At 39.0% G+C, this 17,448-nt stretch overlaps 2 protein-coding genes across 3 annotated transcripts in view; one reads left to right on the top strand and one right to left on the bottom strand.

Annotated features, from left to right (window-relative positions):
* The first annotated feature begins 1,411 nt into the window (after nt 1-1,411).
* anxa3b (annexin A3b) lies at nt 1,412-10,156 on the top strand. 2 transcript variants are annotated; one of them, XM_034191886.1, is made up of 14 exons: nt 1,412-1,484; nt 1,755-1,793; nt 1,880-1,927; nt 2,542-2,629; nt 2,757-2,851; nt 2,942-3,055; nt 7,280-7,370; nt 7,592-7,671; nt 7,943-7,999; nt 8,496-8,589; nt 8,930-9,025; nt 9,192-9,250; nt 9,567-9,689; nt 9,809-10,156. In XM_034191886.1, exons 2-14 carry the CDS (start codon nt 1,782-1,784, stop codon nt 9,863-9,865), a joined length of 1,014 nt encoding a protein of 337 aa, XP_034047777.1. In that variant the 5' UTR covers nt 1,412-1,484; nt 1,755-1,781; the 3' UTR covers nt 9,866-10,156. The 2 variants fall into 2 exon arrangements, with proteins under 2 accessions (XP_034047777.1, XP_034047778.1); XM_034191887.1 differs by lacking the exons at nt 1,412-1,484; nt 1,755-1,793; nt 1,880-1,927 and adding an exon at nt 2,266-2,286.
* The window catches only part of rcl1 (RNA terminal phosphate cyclase-like 1), a 21,129-nt gene continuing 13,706 nt past the window's right edge, over nt 10,026-17,448 (bottom strand). The window contains exons 8-9 of the mRNA XM_034191883.1: nt 12,135-12,238; nt 10,026-10,307 (exon numbers count right to left, since the gene is read on the bottom strand). Coding sequence (XP_034047774.1) covers nt 10,154-10,307; nt 12,135-12,238 — 258 coding nt within the window. The 3' untranslated portion in view covers nt 10,026-10,153. The remainder of the gene's footprint in view (nt 10,308-12,134; nt 12,239-17,448) is intronic.

The raw sequence follows: 17,448 nt of genomic DNA, 5'->3' as shown, positions 1-17,448 counted from the left end.
TCAATTTAATGTACAGTGGTTCATTTCAGATCAGTTTGGTGTATAAATCTCATTACTTCAGGCAGTGAGAGCTATCAGCTGGCTCTTAGAAGCAAGTTAGAGACAAAACAGAACCGGCTGATTTCAAAAGACAATCAATGCAGCCCGAGGTGGTTTTCATCGGACGGCCAGTTGCAGAAGTATGAATTCTCTCTTTCGGATTGGCCACTTCGCTGGAAGTGACATGGCTGTGTGTGTGTGTGTGTGTGTGTGTGTGTGTGTGTGTGTGTGTGTGTGTGTGTGTGTGTGTGTGTGTGTGTGTGTGTGTGTGTGTGTGTGTGTGTGTGTGTGTGTGTGTGGTGTGTGTGTGTGTGTGTGTGGCTTAAATCACACAAAAACTGGGGAAAGCTGACATTTGCTGCTTGGTATGCTTATGTATTTTGGGTCAAGGATGAACATTGCATGTTTGTGAAATGCAAACTGCTTATCAAAAGAGAAGGCAGTGGAGCACAAATCCCGTTTGAAGTGAAAGACGTGAAAGCATGAAGGGAAGCAAAATAATGACATAATGCAACCTGCAACAACAACACTAGATGGTTGTAAATCCTACACACTATAGCTTTAAATGACACTTGAATTTCAAAGTGCCAAAAACCCTCAATAACACCTTCTACTAGGGGAGCTACAACCATTACATTTGCAACACCCCCCCCCCAGGATTGACCCAAACCAACTGTTTTAGGTTCCTTAGATGACCCCAAAACACAATCAGGATGTTCCCAAACATAATAACTGGCCTCAAGGCAGTTATCCAAGATGGCCACCAAAATAGTTTTTTTTTTTTTTTCACTAAAACACCTTTACACAATATATAACAACTTAAATACCACAGTGATTCAATGGGAAGACAATTGCAGGTCACACCAAACTTCATTGTGGCTAAACTAAATTCATTCATGGGTTTAAGATGCAAAATGGTGTTCAAAATGGCCACCAATAGACCCTTATCATTAAAATACATAGTAGGAACAAACAATTAGACTTAATAATGACAGAAATCATTGGTGTTTTAGTGGGGGGGAAAAAAAAACGATTTTGGTGGCCATCTTGGATAACTGGCTTGAAGCCAGTTTTTATGGCTACACCCATGTTTGATTGATGGTATAATTATAGTCATGCAAACACGTAGCTTCCTGTTTCTGGATGACGTCCTTTTATTTGTGACTCATATCTTGCCTCTCCTTCCCTCAGAACAAACATAACTTTGGACCCACTGAATTATGTTATATTACTACACACACACACACACACACACACACACACACACACACCATGCAACCCTGCTGAAAGAAGCAGCCACACTCAAAAAGGGAGGAGCTTAAGGGTGGAAAAGAACTCGGTGATTCTCCTTCCTTCCGCTGGGGGGCAGTGTCTCGCCACTTTTCTGAAAGGTGTGGCCACTGTGTGAAAGTTACTTCCTTTGCATCCACGCTAAACTGTCGCAGGTAGGAGAAAAATTGTTTTTAATATTGTTTTTAAGTGTTTGATGTTATCTATTATGTTTGTGCTTTTGAGTTTTGTCCTTTGTTGATCAGGAAAGCTGTGTTTTATGCTTTCACGTCGTGTCCGCTTGCTGAACTTTTTAACCTCTCTAACCGTGTGACACTATGAGTTAAATAAAAGCATATAAAAGAGTAAACCGGTGAAATTATTTGTGTCAGATGTACTAACAGTGGACGGTTATCTCGTGAAGTTGTGCTTCATTTTCTCACCAGTTTTAAACTGTTTCATCAACCACAACAATGTCTGTCTGGGTGAGTATTTATCTGTGATTGTTTGATCAAATGTGAAGTTTAAAAATGCACATGCCAACATCAGCATGTGCTTGTTTTTATTCAAGGATGACTTGGACTTGCTTTTAGATTCTCCATCCTCACTCACAGTCACAGTAAGAATTTTTTTCATTTACGCTGGATTAATTAGATGAGTGGGTCATCACGTTTAAGCAACGAGCACTGATTGTAATTTAATATAGTAATTAATAATTTAATAATTTGTGGATCCACTTTAACATTTCGTACCATCGTTACAGTTTTCTGATATTTAATTAATCTCTACTAATTAAAAAAAAAAGTGAAAACATAAGCAAATGTTTGACTTAGTGGTTAGCACTGTTGCCTCACAGCAAGATGGTCATGGGATCGCTTCCTGCCTGGTCCTTTCTGTGTGGAGTTTGCATGTTCTCCCAGTGTCTGCGTGGGTTCACTCTGGGTGCTCCGGCTTCCTCCCACTTCCAAAGACATGCAGGTTAGGTGGACTGGTGACCCTAAATTAACCACAAGCATGCATACGGATGTGAATGTGTTTGGTTCTCTATATGTGACCCTGCAATAGACCGGCATCCTATCAGGGTATCTCACACCCTGTGAATGCTGGGTTAGCCTCCAGTGATCCTGTGGCCAAGTGACCCTTGATTGGAGGAAGCAGGTGTAGAAAGTGAACACATGACCTAACTTCCCCTGATTTGCTAAATTGTGCCTGTTTTGTTTCTGTATTTGTCAGTCCCATACAAAAGGAACTGTGAAAGACATGGCCAATTTTAAAGTGGAAGATGATGTGTCTGCGCTAAGAAAGGCCATCGAAGGCATTGGTAAGTCAATGACATTTATCAGCATTTGGGTAGAACTAATATATAGATTTAATCTAGGGTATCTGTCAGTTTGGAGCGCTGTCACACTAATGCAGGGGTGGCATTACTTTTTTCTTTATCTATTTAGGTACAACGGAAAAGGTTCTGATTGATGTGCTGACCCACAGAAGTAACGCTCAACGTCAGCTTATTGCTAAAGCGTACGAGAAGGCTACAGGGAGGGTATGTAGATGTGTGCTTCAGATATTTATTGTGACCATTTGGACAAACATCCGAACCAAAACTGCACTGACGATGGTGTCGCACCCTCAGGCGTTGGTAGCTGACCTCAAGGGCGACACCCATGGAGACTTTGAGGACTTGTTGGTAGCTCTGGTTACACTTCCCGCAGTCTATGACTGTCATGAGGTCATCAAAGCCACCAAGGTGAGATTGCTTCAAAAATAGAAAAACATTGCATCATCTTTTAATGGGTATTTTTGTGTGGGTGTTCGATTCACGGTGGGGGGGGGGCAAATTGTGATATTTTTCATATCATGGCCCAAGTGTATTGTTTTACTGTTATTGATACAACAGGTTTATGCAGGTAATTTGTGAAGTCTATTTGACGAGAGCTCTTGGTGATATTGTTGCTGTTGTAAATGTCCATCAGGTGGCGCTATTACTCTATTTCAAGAACCTTCAATATAGGCTGCTGTGGGACACAACCTGTTGCTTATAGTAGTAGATGGGAGTGCGTAAAAATGGGTATTTGGAAAGAGGGCATCAGCGTTTTTCCAAGTTGCAGGTTTCTCAATTTAAAACTACAGTCTGTATGATTTTTTTTTTTTTTTTTTTTTTTTTGGGGGGGGTGTATTAGCAGAGATGGAATATACCAGAGGTATCAAACTGATTCCAGAAAGGGCCAAGAGGGTGCAGCTTTTCTTTGCAACCACCCACTCCACCAGGTGATTTCACTGATTGTCACTTTGAGTAGATAGAATCAATCAGTGAGAATTTTGTTTCTCATGGTCTGAGAGTCCTTCAGGTGCCTTTTGGCAAACACCAGGTGGGCTGCCATGTGCCTTGTACTAAGGAGTGGCTTCCATCCGGCCACTCTACCATACAGGCCTGATTTGGTGGATTGCTGCAGAGATGATTGTCCTTCTGGAAAGTTCTCCTCTCTTCACAGAGGAATGCTGGAGCTCTGACAGTGACCATTGGGTTCTTGGTGACCTCCCTGACTAAGGTCCTTCCCCCTCAATCGCTCAGTTTAGATGGGTGGCCAGTTCTAGGAAGAGTCCTGCTGGATCTGAACTTCTTCCATTTATGGATGATGGAGGCCACTGTACTCATCGGGACCTTCAGATCAGCAGAAATTAAGCTGTAGAAACATCTCAAGGATGATTAGTGGAAACAGGATGCACCTGAGCTCAATTTTGAGCTTCATGGCAAAGGGTTTGGATACTTATGTACTTGTAATTTCTCAATATTTTTTTATTGCAAAAATCTGAACAAAAAACTTTTTTCACATTGTCATTATGGGGTATTTGTGTGTAGAATTTTGAGGAAAATAATTTCATCCATTTTAGAATAAGGCTGTAACGTAACAAAATGTAGAAAAAGTGAAGCGTTGTGAATCTTTTCAGTATGCGCTGTATGTGTAATAAAATGGAATGACACGGGAAAAAATATTGAAATATATAAATGGACTGCATTTATATAGCGCTTTTTCATCTGCATCAGACGCTCAAAGCGCTTTACACATCAATGCCTCACATTCACCCCAATGTGAGGCTGCTGCCATGCAAGGCGCCCACTACACACTGGGTGCAACCAGGGGATTAAGGACCTTGCCCAAGGGCCCTTAATGAGTTTTCCAGGTCAGGCTGGGATTTGAACCCCCGATGTTCTGGTCCAAAGCCCAACACTTAACCAGTAGACCATCACCTCCCCTTTAAACACACTGTGACATCTCAGAGATGTTTCCAAATGATTTTACAAATATGAACATCATGGAATTAGACCAGATTAAATCCTACACACAACAGGGAAACAAAAATAACCTCGAAACATTCACCACTAGTCACATAACACAACCAACCAATGGGAGGCCAGCATAGTGTACTCATGTACAGCCTTGTGAGTGGCTGTCAGGTCCAGTAAACCTCAAAATGGCCAACAGGAACAACTCTTGACAATTTGCTTCAAACGCTACTTGAGTTTTGCTGGAAATTTCTACATTTCTCCCCAAAAACAGAAATTCTGAGAATTTCTGGAAAACTTTCATCACTGGAGAAATTTTTTTTTTATGAACTGGGGGCTCATAAGTATTTATTTTCACAAGAGCGAGCATGAATCCCTGTTGATAAAGAAGCAAAATTGTGCTAAAAGCTGCTAAAACTAGATTCGTGTCAGATCTTGTCCTCAAACTGTCATAAACCTCAAGTGCTTTTTAACACTCTGAATTCGCTCATAAATCCTCGTGCAAGCAATATTGCTGTGCCCTCGGCCAGCCTTTGTGAAGATTTTCTCTCTTATTTCAGAGATAAAATCTCTGATCTTAGATCATCTCCTGTAATTGAGGTGGAGTCAGCAGATCCATCCATGTGTCATGCTGTTTTTTGATTGTTTTAATCCTGTATCTATTTGTGAGCTGACTAAAATTGTTAATCTTAAGTCTTCTTCCTGCACTTTGGACATTGTTCCAGGTCATTTGTTTAAAGATGTTTTTCAGTGTATTGGTCCATACATTGCTGAACTTGTGAACGCTTCTCTATCAAGTGGCTATTTTCCGTCAGCTCTAAAACATGCTGTAGTCCAGCCGCTCATCAAAAAGAATAATCTTGACCCAAATGTGTTGTCCAACTATAGACTGATCTCTAAATTGCCATTTGTGTCTAAAGTCTTCGAGAAAGCTGTTTATGACCAATTGTAGGCTTATCTGGATCTTAATGAAATAGGGGAGAAGTTTCAATCTGGTTTTAAATTAGGACACAGTACTGAAACAGCCCTTTTAAAAGTTTTCAATGACCTTCTTTTAACTGTTGATGCTAGGAACTCTGCGGTTCTTCTGCTTTTAGATTTATCTGCAGCCTTTGACACCGTGGACCACAGTGTCCTTGTGACTCGCCTCGAGACGCCCATAGGTATTAAGGGTTCAGCGCTGAATTGGTTTCGGTCCTATCTTTCCAACAGAAGTTTTTCTGTTAATGTAGGACAGTACTCTTCCTCTGTGTCTCCTCTTAAATATGGCGTGCCCCAGGGCTCAATTTTAGCACTTCTCTTTGCTTTGTACATGATCCCTCTTGGGTCTGTTTTTAAAAAGCACAAAGTCTGTTTTCATTGTTTTGCAGACGACATTCAGATTTACCTTCCTGTAATTTCGTGTGATACCCTGGCTGCTGTAAAAATACTACAGGACTGTCTAAATGATGTACAAGTCTGGATGAGAGCTAATTTTCTGAATCTTAATAAAACTGATATTTTAGTGTTAGGGCAAAGTAACCCTCTACAAGGACAAGACAGTGTTATTGGTCCTCTGTCCACTTTTTACCGCCCTTTTGTAAAAAATCTAGGGGTGATAGTTGACCCATTGTTCAGATTTGATAAGCACATCAGCTCTGTCATCAGGGCTAGCTTCTTTCAGCTGAGGACTCTTTCCAGGATTAAATCTTATTTTACTCGAGTTGATTTTGAAAGAGCTATCCATGCATTTATAACGTCACGTCTGGATTATTGTAATGCTCTCTATGTTGGGCTGGACCAGCGCTCCCTACAGCGCCTGCAGTGTACAGAATGCTGCAGCCCGCCTTTTGACTAAAACAAAGAAGCATGAGTACATCACCCCTGTGCTCTGCACCTTACACTGTCTCCTTTCGTGCTAAATATAAAGTTTTGTTGATTGTTTTTAAGTGTCTGCACTGTATAGGCCCGATGTATCTGAGTGAGCTCTTGCAGCCATACACTCCACATAGGGCTCTGAGGTCAGCTGACCAGCTTCTCCTGGCTGTTCCTAAAGCCAGGCTTAAATCCAGAGGTGATAGAGCCTTTTCTGTGGCAGTACCACGACTCTGGAACGATCTTCCGCTGACTGTCAGGTCGTCAGAGTCTGTGGGAGTTTAAGTCCAGACTGAAAACTCATCTGTTCTCCGTGGCTTTTAACACTGGCTAAGTGGTGTATGCTTTGCTCTATTTTGCTTTGTATTTTTAGATTATTTATTTATTCTTTTAATATTTTACACTTTTGTATTGCTATTATTGTGAAGCACTTTGGTCAGCTGCAGCTGTGTTTTAAATGTGCTATATAAATAAATTTGAAAATTGTGACAGATTATGGGATAACATAATATGCAACCTTACCATTAGATGGCACTACATCCTATACACTGTCGCTTTAAGTGGGACTTTAAATCTTTAGATGCTAAACCTGCATATCACAAGGGAATGAGAGGTAGTCAAATAAGTGAAGGGAAACAAAATTGGGACCAGCGATGCCGTAATACTATCTGCAACATCACCACTAGAAGACACTAAATCCTACACATTGTAACTTTAAGTTCATTTTCTCACCTGCAGTATCTGAGACTTTATTCAACTGCACATGCATGACTGTTGTAAAGTAACTATCTTTCACACACGCTGTTTATAATTTTGTCTATCACTTGACAGGGAGCTGGAACCACTGAAAGCACGCTGACTGAAATCTTTGCATCCCGATCCAACAGACATATCAAAGCTCTGTCTGAGGCCTACCTGGCAGGTTAGCCTCTTAGCCACCAACTTGTAATCACACTGATTAGTACATTCTGCTATTGTTAACAAGTGTAAAATACAAGATGTCATTATTGTGCAGTAGCCTGAAAAACAAAATTATTGGAAGCAACTTCTGTAAGGTGCATAAGTTTAAAAAAAAAAAAAAAAAAAAAATATGCAGAAATGTGGCGATGTAACTCATAAATTCAGTGTTCTCTTTCCATCAAGAAACAGGAAGGTCAATCATTAATGATCTGCAGTCGGAGGTGTCTGGTGATTACGCCAAAGCTCTGCTCATCTTGGCTGAGGTACATTAAACTGTAAAACTAATGGTTTGGATTAGCATGAAAAATTTCTAGTGAAAGATCAGAGGAAAACAATTTATTGCAACCTGACAACATTCCTGTTACCAAAAAAAAAAAAAAAACAAGCAGCTCACACTGGTGATCAACTGCAGCCAAAAATGACTGAAGAGGGAATAATAAAAACAGTATAAGTCAGAGTGACTAGTCTAACTGTGTAACTTGACTTTAGAGTAAGCATTAAGTGCCGCATTCATGAGCATTTTTTCCCCTCCAGGGTAAGAGAGATGAAAGCACCAATGTGGATTCTGCAAAAGCTAAAGCAGATGCAAAGGTATGGCACACAGCATTTTGTTTGTAGGATTGTTTCAGCTTTTTGTCAAGCAAAATTTGGAATACTGACATTTTTAGTGCCATATACAGAGACATAAAGCAGTAAGTGGGGCAAAAACACACTCCCACCAAACAAAAAGCTTAAGTCTACTACCAGTTTTTACCCTTCCCACTAGGTGTATAATGCAATTCTCCCATTTTCAATTAAAGGCATTATCTTGTATTTGAGTAAGTGTGAGCAAGAATTCCAGTGCAGTTCCAACAAATTCGAGTTTCATAATACTACTTTTTAGTAATTGCTTTCGTTTGGGTCTTATTTTAAGTTGGGGTGAGCACTGGCATCACCGGTCAAATTAAGATTCTTTGTGCATGAAACACGAGTGGTTACAAAAAAGCCTGTGCTTGCCGTCATCACTGCACTATCAACTTTTAAAAGTACGTATTTTATTAAAATTTGCCTCTAAAGTTGTGTATGCTCATATCCTCTTCCTTCTCAGGCCCTATATGAAGCAGGAGAGAAGAAATGGGGCACTGACGAGGCAAAATTCATTGACATCCTCTGTCACAGGAGCATTCCACAGCTTCAACAGAGTGGGTAAACCTTTATTACATTTATTACAGCCACTGAAGTGATTGTATTTTCCTTGCCATTTGTTTGTCTGGATTAAGCAGCTCTTGCCTTGATCATGAAACCTTCATTCCTGTACAAGTGGCATAGTCTGCAAAGTCTGTTTTTAATGCTTGGCACTGTCTTTGATCTTTGAGTATTAATCTTTGATGGTGAATCCTTACTGCCTGCAATCGGGATTGCTGATTAGTTCAGTGGTTAATGGTCAGGATTAAAAAAGGTGATTAGGAATACATTTGAAAAAAAAAAACACCCAATCAACCTAACATTAAATGACAAAGTCCCATCTGTGTGTTGTGACAGCTCTGGTAGAGTATAAGAATATCAGCAAGAAGACGCTGCAGCAGAGCATCGAGAGCGAGATGTCTGGTGACCTGGAGAAGTTACTGGTGGCAGTTGGTGAGAGAAACATCACCACCTGCTGCTCATACACTCTGGATTGTAGTTTACTTTTTAAAATTCATTTAGATTATTATTTATATTATATAATATGATATATTATATAGATAATTCATACTGATTCATTTATCAGTACATAGTTTGAGATGCAAACTTTTCTCTCCAGTGAAGTGTGTGAAGAGTGTGCCTACGTATCTGGCAGAGATACTCTTCAAAAGCATGAAGGTAATTCATGCACCGTGTTTATCATCACCTTCTCTCAAATCTCTCTGGACCCCAGTCTGCCACAACAGAACATTCTGTTTGGTTGCCGGTGGGGTGGAAGGGAATGCTGAACCATTCTTTTATTGCTGCTGCTGTGTGCACGTTGGCAGAATAAACAAAGGCTGACTAAAGAATGCTGCTGCATGCAGAATTAGAAGCTTTACTGTGTTTAAATTCAAGATTGAGGATTAAAAATAATGATGGGAGAGTCAGCATTCAGAGATTTAAAACTTGCCAAAGTTTGAACTACCCCCTGATGTATGTTTGATTGTTTCAGGGTGCGGGGACTACAGAGTCCACTCTGACCAGGATCATTGTGAGCCGCTCTGAGATTGATTTGCAGGACATCAAAACTGACTACAAGAAGCTTTTTGGCTATACTCTCTATTCCCAACTAGAGGTCAGTAAACATAGCCACAGATTTCATTTAGCCTTCACTCGGCATATGAAAGTGTTCAGTGACCGAGCTCAAATTGGGCTGAATTTTAAATTTGATGTTCTTGCTTCTTCTATTTGAAGGATGAAGTTTCCGGTAATTATGGTGAAGCCCTAAAACAATTGTGTGGCCAAGACTAAATCCCCTCGAATCCAGACACAAGGATCACACATCCATCTGAGATCCAAACAGAACCTACGAATATCCAACTCATGCTTGGCCTCCACAAAGCGCTGCTGATACATGATCTATAAAATAAAGTACTGCTTCAAGTCTTGGATCAACACAAAAAGTCACTCAGTAATTGAACACTTTCTTAGTCAGTGTTTTGATCTTGCCCAATGTAATACAGTTCAGTAGAAAACAAGTGTCCAGCACAGTTCACCATTTTTGGACTTGTGAAAATAAAAACGTACACATTTATAAAATCATTTAAGGGTTTTGCTTATGTTGCTATAACCAACTCCTACACAGGTCATCAGGACTTTGTCTCCCCCTTTTCTTTCATCTTCTGAAGGCTTCTGGGTGTCAATCTTGAACGTGAGCTGGAAGAAGTCTCTAATGTGTCTGAGGAACTCGATCCTAGAGAGAATGTGGGAGAAAGAGGCCATTACTGTGTGGGAGAGCATTTCAGTTTATTTAAAAGGAACAGTTTGTATATCATTTCAGAAAACTTAATATGAATTTTTGTTTTTGCAAGAACAGAATTGTAGGCGCTGGAGGACATTAAAGTCCCAGCCACTTGTACGGTCAGGTCCATATGTAGCTGGACAGTGATGTAATTTTTTTTTTTTTAATAGAGTTGAAATTAAACTATGTCCTTGTAGTTTTAGCTTTAATTTAGGGAGTTTAACATTTCCTCACTGGTCTCCTTGCACCCAGTTTTTCATGATTGCCTACTAAAGACAGATTTACCATACAGTATCACACGGTTTGCATTTCTTAATAGTTTAAAGTCCAAGACATATGTAATTTGAAAATGTTTGTCAATCTTCTGACTTGCTTAAAGTAACCTATCTGGAAAAGTGATTCACATTCAAAACAGTATTTTATATTTAGTTGGTCCAATTACATTTGGTTTGATTACACAGGGACTGTTGATTTAAAAATGGCTCCAATTCCTAAATAGTTGCTGCAATATTTTTGTTTAATCCTTTCAATTAAAGCTGAAGGTCTACAATAAAACTACACCTTAACTGTTTCAGATCAACTCCACTGTGGTGGCGTATAAAAGCTAAATCCAAACAGCAGAAATGGTTGATGTCCAAATACATATGGACCTGACTCCAAAGTAAGTGTGTGTGTACACATACTATCAAAATCTACCAATTGAGTTCAAACCTCATCTTAAACTGAACTAGTTTGGATACAGCACTAAGCATCAACTAATTTATAGTTATTAATTTAGATCAGCCATCTTTTAAGGCCATACCTTAATACTATTTTAAACCAATAGTCTAGCCTTCTTACACTGATGGAAAGTTCCAAATCTGAAGTGTGAAGCAGATCATTTTTGGCAGTTTTGTCTGACAGACCAATCTAAGCAATTCGATTTTTTTTTTTCTGGTACTATTTAGCACCTATAAAGAAAATGTTTTTATTTATATTTTGGGCAAATGGAAGAAAATATGTAAAACTGTCAACTGTCCTGATTACTAATACAGTGAAAAGACCTGAATTGTTTTTCTTCGTGTTTAAAAAAAAAAAAAAAAACCTGCCAAACTTTTTTTGTGTACAGTGTTACACAAAAATTATTCCTTGAGTAATTTGGCTATACATACACAAACATTATTGGTGATACAAATACAGAAATCTAAACATGAACGTGATACTGTGACCATCTGGTTTGTCAACTTGAGAACCACTCAGTACTTCAGTAGCACGAAGAGTAACTGATGATGATGATTTGAGTTCTTGGAGATAAGGACGGGTGTATTGTGATGGCACTGCCAATCTTCAGTTATCATAGTACTGTACTTGAGAGGGACACAGCACCGGTACCATGATAACTGAAAATGGACAGTTCATAGTCTGAGCCTCCTTCCTGAAGAAGACGAGTCCACAGAGAAATTAACTTGGTGCTCCAACATGTTTCCAACTTTATCACCTTTTAGTTCACAATTGTAGGTAAAGGCTTAAATGTTCAGTACATCAGGAAATGAAGAGTTGATTAAAAAAGCAAAGTGTACATTTGACACCCCATTATTTAATTTTCCACCATTCTGTGTGCTACAGTATGAACTTTGGAATATTACACTGTCAAATAACTGGTAAAAGAGTAACCACATGTAGAGTTTTAAGTTTGGAGGTAGACTGTGTCCATTAATTTACTAAATGTCAGCCACGTGCCTTTCTGTGAAAGCCACTGAGCTGTGTATGTGCGTGTATCACTGGATGACGGCAGCTTACGTGTATGGGGAGAGCGGTCCAAGCAGAACTTTAGACACGTCTGGTTGGCCAAGGGTCATCAAGAGCAAGGCCAGGCTCTGATTGGACGAGTCCACACAGCCGCCCTAACGGACAAAGAGGGAAACAAACAAAAAAAAAGGGGGCGATTGGTCTACACAACAAAAACAACACAGTGTCAATGAGGTGGGGAAGTTTGGAAAGAACTCTGCTACCTCACCACATCGAGCCGAATACCGCGGGGGCAGCAAGAATCTAAGAGTACTGTAAAGAAGCCAGATGTTTTTCAGCTGGGGGCCCACATGCAGGAAAACCGAAGTCTTACCTTTTAACTCTACATCAAAATACATGTGCTGAGACCCAACAGAGAGAAAACAAGTTTTGGTCATGATCCAAAATAAACACCTGCTCTGGTAGGCCAAATATGTTTTGTACAAACCAGATGGGAAAAGGTTGCTAGAATTTCAAACTGGATTATATGACCAACAACGCAAACAAAACACAGCTCCTGTTTGTGTGCACAGCTAAGCTAAGTTAGCTTCAATAACAGCTAACCTGCTAAATTAAGCTGCTTAAACTTTCAAGATTCAAAGCTTTTGTCACATGCACAGTAAAGAAACATGTTTCCCTGTGCAATGAAATTCTTACTTTGCTGTCCACATTGGATGCCTATATATATATATATAAAAAATAAAACTAACTTTGCTGAAGTGACGTAGCGCCGACCTTGAGAATACTGCATAAATACGGAGGTTCCTAAAAAGGTTTAGCAGGCCAAGATCAGACAATCAATATAGACATAATTAAATGAACAAATACAGTTAACCAGTAGCTTCCATTCAACAAAATACAGTTAACCAGTAGCTTCCATTCAACAGTTTATTCACAATACACAAAGTATTGAATGAATAAAAATACACATAATTTTAAGAATGCAATTCATGAATTAACTGGTTTGAGGTTCTCCTCTTCAATCTCCTTGAAGTAATGCTTGTTGTCTTCACATGAGGTTTTGATTTACTAGATTAGTGTATACAATCGAATGATTTTAGTTTTTACAAACATTTTGAACAAATATACTTGATTTTAAAAGCTTACATAAGAGTTAATGGAACTAAATTTACTGGAAGCTAATTGGCTTGCTAATGGTTTACAAAGTTAGCTTTCAAGCTAAGCCGCTATCACAACAGAGAGCTTCCATAATTAGTTTGTTTATTAGCAGAACTGTGCCCACCACTGAGTTTGGTGTGTGATTTTCAGTTTAGTTTACACATTTTGGTATGCATGTCAGCCTGAAGTCCTATTATCTCCCATTAAAGATGTGGGACCAGAATGATTTGCCTCCGTGCACATCGTGGAGAATGACAATCCCAGGTTTTTAAGAGACTTGTCGCTTCCTTTCTTACTGTATGGTTGTGAGACTTTGGCACTAACTGGATGTCTTTGTTATCAGGTATCTTTGAGGAACTTTGGGTACCACAAGAATGACTCAAATGAACAGTTACTTGGTAAACTGAGGACTATCACTTCCACAATGAGGGATCACCTGCTATGACATTTTGGTCATGTGGTGCATTTCTCTATCTGTGATCCAGGTGTTTCTACACTGTGGAACAGTTTGCCTGCTGACAATTTAAAGTCTATGTTGAATAAATCTTCTATGGCAAATCTTAAAATTTTTATTTTCTAAAGGTTTATTATTGTTTCTGAACTATATTTGCAGCTATTTTTGACATTTTATAAAGACCTTTTATTTGTTTCATTATACTAAGTATTTTGTAAAATTTTCTGCATAAAGTGCTACATCAGTAAATTTATTATCAAGGAGAAATAGATGGGACAAGGTGATGTACCGTTTTACTGGGGCAAGGGTGTTCTAGTTATCTATTTTCTTTAAACTACTTTTGTTTTACCATAAAACAAATCCAACTTTCCTTCGGTCCTTGGTCCCCACCTTGTTTTCCAAAAATACGAAACATTTAACTGAGTTTCCAGCGTGTGTGCATCTCAGCCAGCACATGCCATTGTGATTACTTAACAGCTAAATGACGTGTGCGTCGATCCATTCCCCAGTCACAATGAGGAGTACTATGTAGTGCTGGATACACCCAACAGAACTTTATAAAACATGCTTTAAAACTGCTGCTCACACATGAAACATATTTATCATCTATGTTTACTGTATTAAAAACAAAGTCATACTAGTCGTCGTCAGTCGTTAGCACAATCACTCTCACATGCAACAGCAGACTGTAGATGGAATGAAACGGTCATGTTTTTGTGTCAAGAACACCGGCAAAATTTGCTTCATTGTAACATCCAACTGTTTAAGCTTTTTGCACAACAGGAAGCTGTGGCTATGACCTCAAAGTTGAATCTTTCTGTAATATCGCAAATCATTTCCATTTACGTGCTATAAAACCAGGAACGTCTGCAATTCGATAGTCTCTCGTACTGCTCAACTTTCCACATCATTGAAGATAAAAACAACATCCGCTTTGTCCTTGTTGTTACGGCAAGTGATAAAAGTAGAGCATTTTTGACAGCAAAGCGTGGTGGCGGTGCACAGTTGCCAACCTCATTCTGTCCGTTCAATGACAACAATCCAGTTTACAGTTTGCTGCATACAGTCAACATGTGAATGCTGCATTACTGCTGCACTTTTTAAATCTAAATTTACTAGCATCAGCATTTGTCATTTCAAACGTAATTCAGGATCTAAGAAAATAAAAAGAACTTTATTAACTAACCACTGAAAAAGTTCTTCCTATTCAATTAAAAAGAAAAAAACAAAACAACCCCCAGCATATTTATATATTCAGTCTCGACCTTATTCATCTGTTTAGCACAAAACGTTAAGGTTGAAAAAGCCTCGTCAGATCACCTTACCTTAGAGAGGAGCGGGTGTAACACGTAAGAAGTGATGCAACAAGTGCTTTTCCACTTTTTTCAACTTTTGTTTCCACATAGTAAATGAGACATAACAAGCAGCTTAATTTTAGAAAAAGAAATAAATCCAGTGAACATGAAGTTTGACAGCTGATTTTAAGCTCCAAGAACACATCACCTGTGATGTGATAAGGAGCCACCAATGAGCTGTGAGAAGTCAGAGCCTTATGGAAAAGTACCTGAAATCCTTCTCACCCTGTTCCAAACAAAGGCTTTATTTCAGTTTCATTTGTTCTTTAATATAAATCACTTCCACCCTACAAAGATGTAGATCTACAGGTCAAAACAATAATGAAGTGTAGAATTTAGTCTTATTTAACCCTCAGACTTCATCAGTTATACATTTAACAAGTATTAGTAGATAAAATTCTGAAAGTAGTGACAAATCCCTATTTTAATTTGTTAGATAAAGTCTGATTCAAACAAATGTTAGGCTTTTGAGGACTGATTTTTGTATAACTACTCTTTCTACAAATAACAGACCAGAAAACAAAAAAGGCTGAAGGAAAATGTTGATTCATGTCAAAGAAAAACTCATTCTCATTATACGTAATTGACTGCAAATTCTTTAACTCCAGAATTATTGCACAAACCTTTGTCGACGTTTTTGTTACCTTACAAACTAAACACAATCACGTACAAAATAGATCAGAAGATGACTACCAACAAAATACTGGGCCTGACGAAACTGATTCAACACTATGCGCTGCAATAAACTGGCTGTGTTAACAAATAGCGGAAAACAGGTAGGAGAAATTTACTGACCTTAGTAGTTGCATAAGTGTTTGTCCACTGTTGATGTCGCTTCCAAAAACACAAAATGTCTATCATATGGTACTGTTTTACTACAAGAAAACTACTGATTAACCATTAAACAAACAGCCGCACACGTTCACAGCGCCCACGTCCTTACATGCAAACCCCCCCCCCCCCCCCACCACCAAAAAAATGTTTTTAGCTTTCAATTAACAATAAAGACAAACTGAAGCTTGACTTTCATTTAACTCTTCAAAACTCGTGGCAAACAATTCTGCTACAGCTGGATATTAAATCCAACAAACAGTCAAATGGTGGTAATTTAAGTGGTGACTCTAACTGGCCTAAAAGAAACATAAAAAAAAAAATATATATATATATATATATATAATAAACACTGACCGTCTTACAAGTTGCTAAACAGACCAACTGTGGCTGGAACTGTATTTAACAATATTCCATTCTCGAGGCTAATCAGTGATACCCTGACCCGCTAACTAGACTCACATGGTTCCTATCAGAGAGGGCTGACCAGCAGAGACGGGCGCTGGCAAACAGCGGGTTGGGTCTCAGCAGAGGAATGCACTCTGAATAATGCTTTTTTTTTTTTTTTTTTTTACACTTTTTCAACCTATGTTTCTACAACTTTAAGGCAAATCTGTAGAAATGAATAATATGGTCTAAAATATCAAAGTGAGCATAAGAACACAGATTTCAATAATGTGTGTGTGTGTCACAAAAATGCTGTAGACTGACACACTGAATTGTGTTGTCATGTTCAAATGTTTGCTTTTAAAGCGATTTAAAGACTTTTAGGTGGAATGATCAGGATGTGGAAACTAGATCCTCATATAAGCTGTTGAACATTTCAAGTGATATTCTTCTACCTTTTTCATTTTGTGCAAATGCTCTGTTCTATACGTATATGAAGAATTCTGCCAGGAACATACCATAACTTTTAAACCATTAGCGGACAATCGTGAGCAAGGTGCATCATTACGCTCCAACTCTGTGTGTTTAGTTATATCATAATTCCAGCGTTTCTACTTTAACCCTCTGGGGCCGACGCCGTCGTATACGACGGCTAAGACCAAGCTTTACTAAATAACTTTTGAATGATATGAGATAGAAACTTACTTTTTTTTACTGAAAAGTTAACTCCACAGACTTTCGAGCCAGCCATCGGCCATCTCTGTACTCCTCATAGAAGCTGTGTGATGACGTGCGCAATATGAGTGTCCAATCGGAATTGGTTCACCGTCACATGGTTTTCCAAACTCCAATCGTAGGGCAGAATTACCTCACGTGAAAAGCCAAAGATCCGTTTTCAGGAGTGATATGTTACTAGTTGGCCCATTTGAACAGCCCCCTGGGTGCTCCAATGAGTACATACTATTAGTACATACTCAGTGTGCCCTGCGCCATTATGCACAGTGATCAGTGAAAGCAGGAGCAGACAGAGAGCCTCTGACAATCTCACATGCTCAAACAAAGAGTGTGTAACTATCAGGATTGCTTCACTTGTTTGCATGTGAATGTTACTGGATAACTCTGTTGCTTTCTCTGCGTAAAGCACTGTTTACCATATCAATGGACAACAAAACGCATAGAC

The sequence above is a fragment of the Thalassophryne amazonica genome, chromosome 17 (assembly GCF_902500255.1).
Source record: "Thalassophryne amazonica chromosome 17, fThaAma1.1, whole genome shotgun sequence".
In the NCBI taxonomy this organism is placed as follows: domain Eukaryota; kingdom Metazoa; phylum Chordata; class Actinopteri; order Batrachoidiformes; family Batrachoididae; genus Thalassophryne; species Thalassophryne amazonica.
The sequence above is the reverse complement of the archived record's forward strand: the minus strand, read 5'-3'. Positions and strand labels throughout refer to the sequence as shown.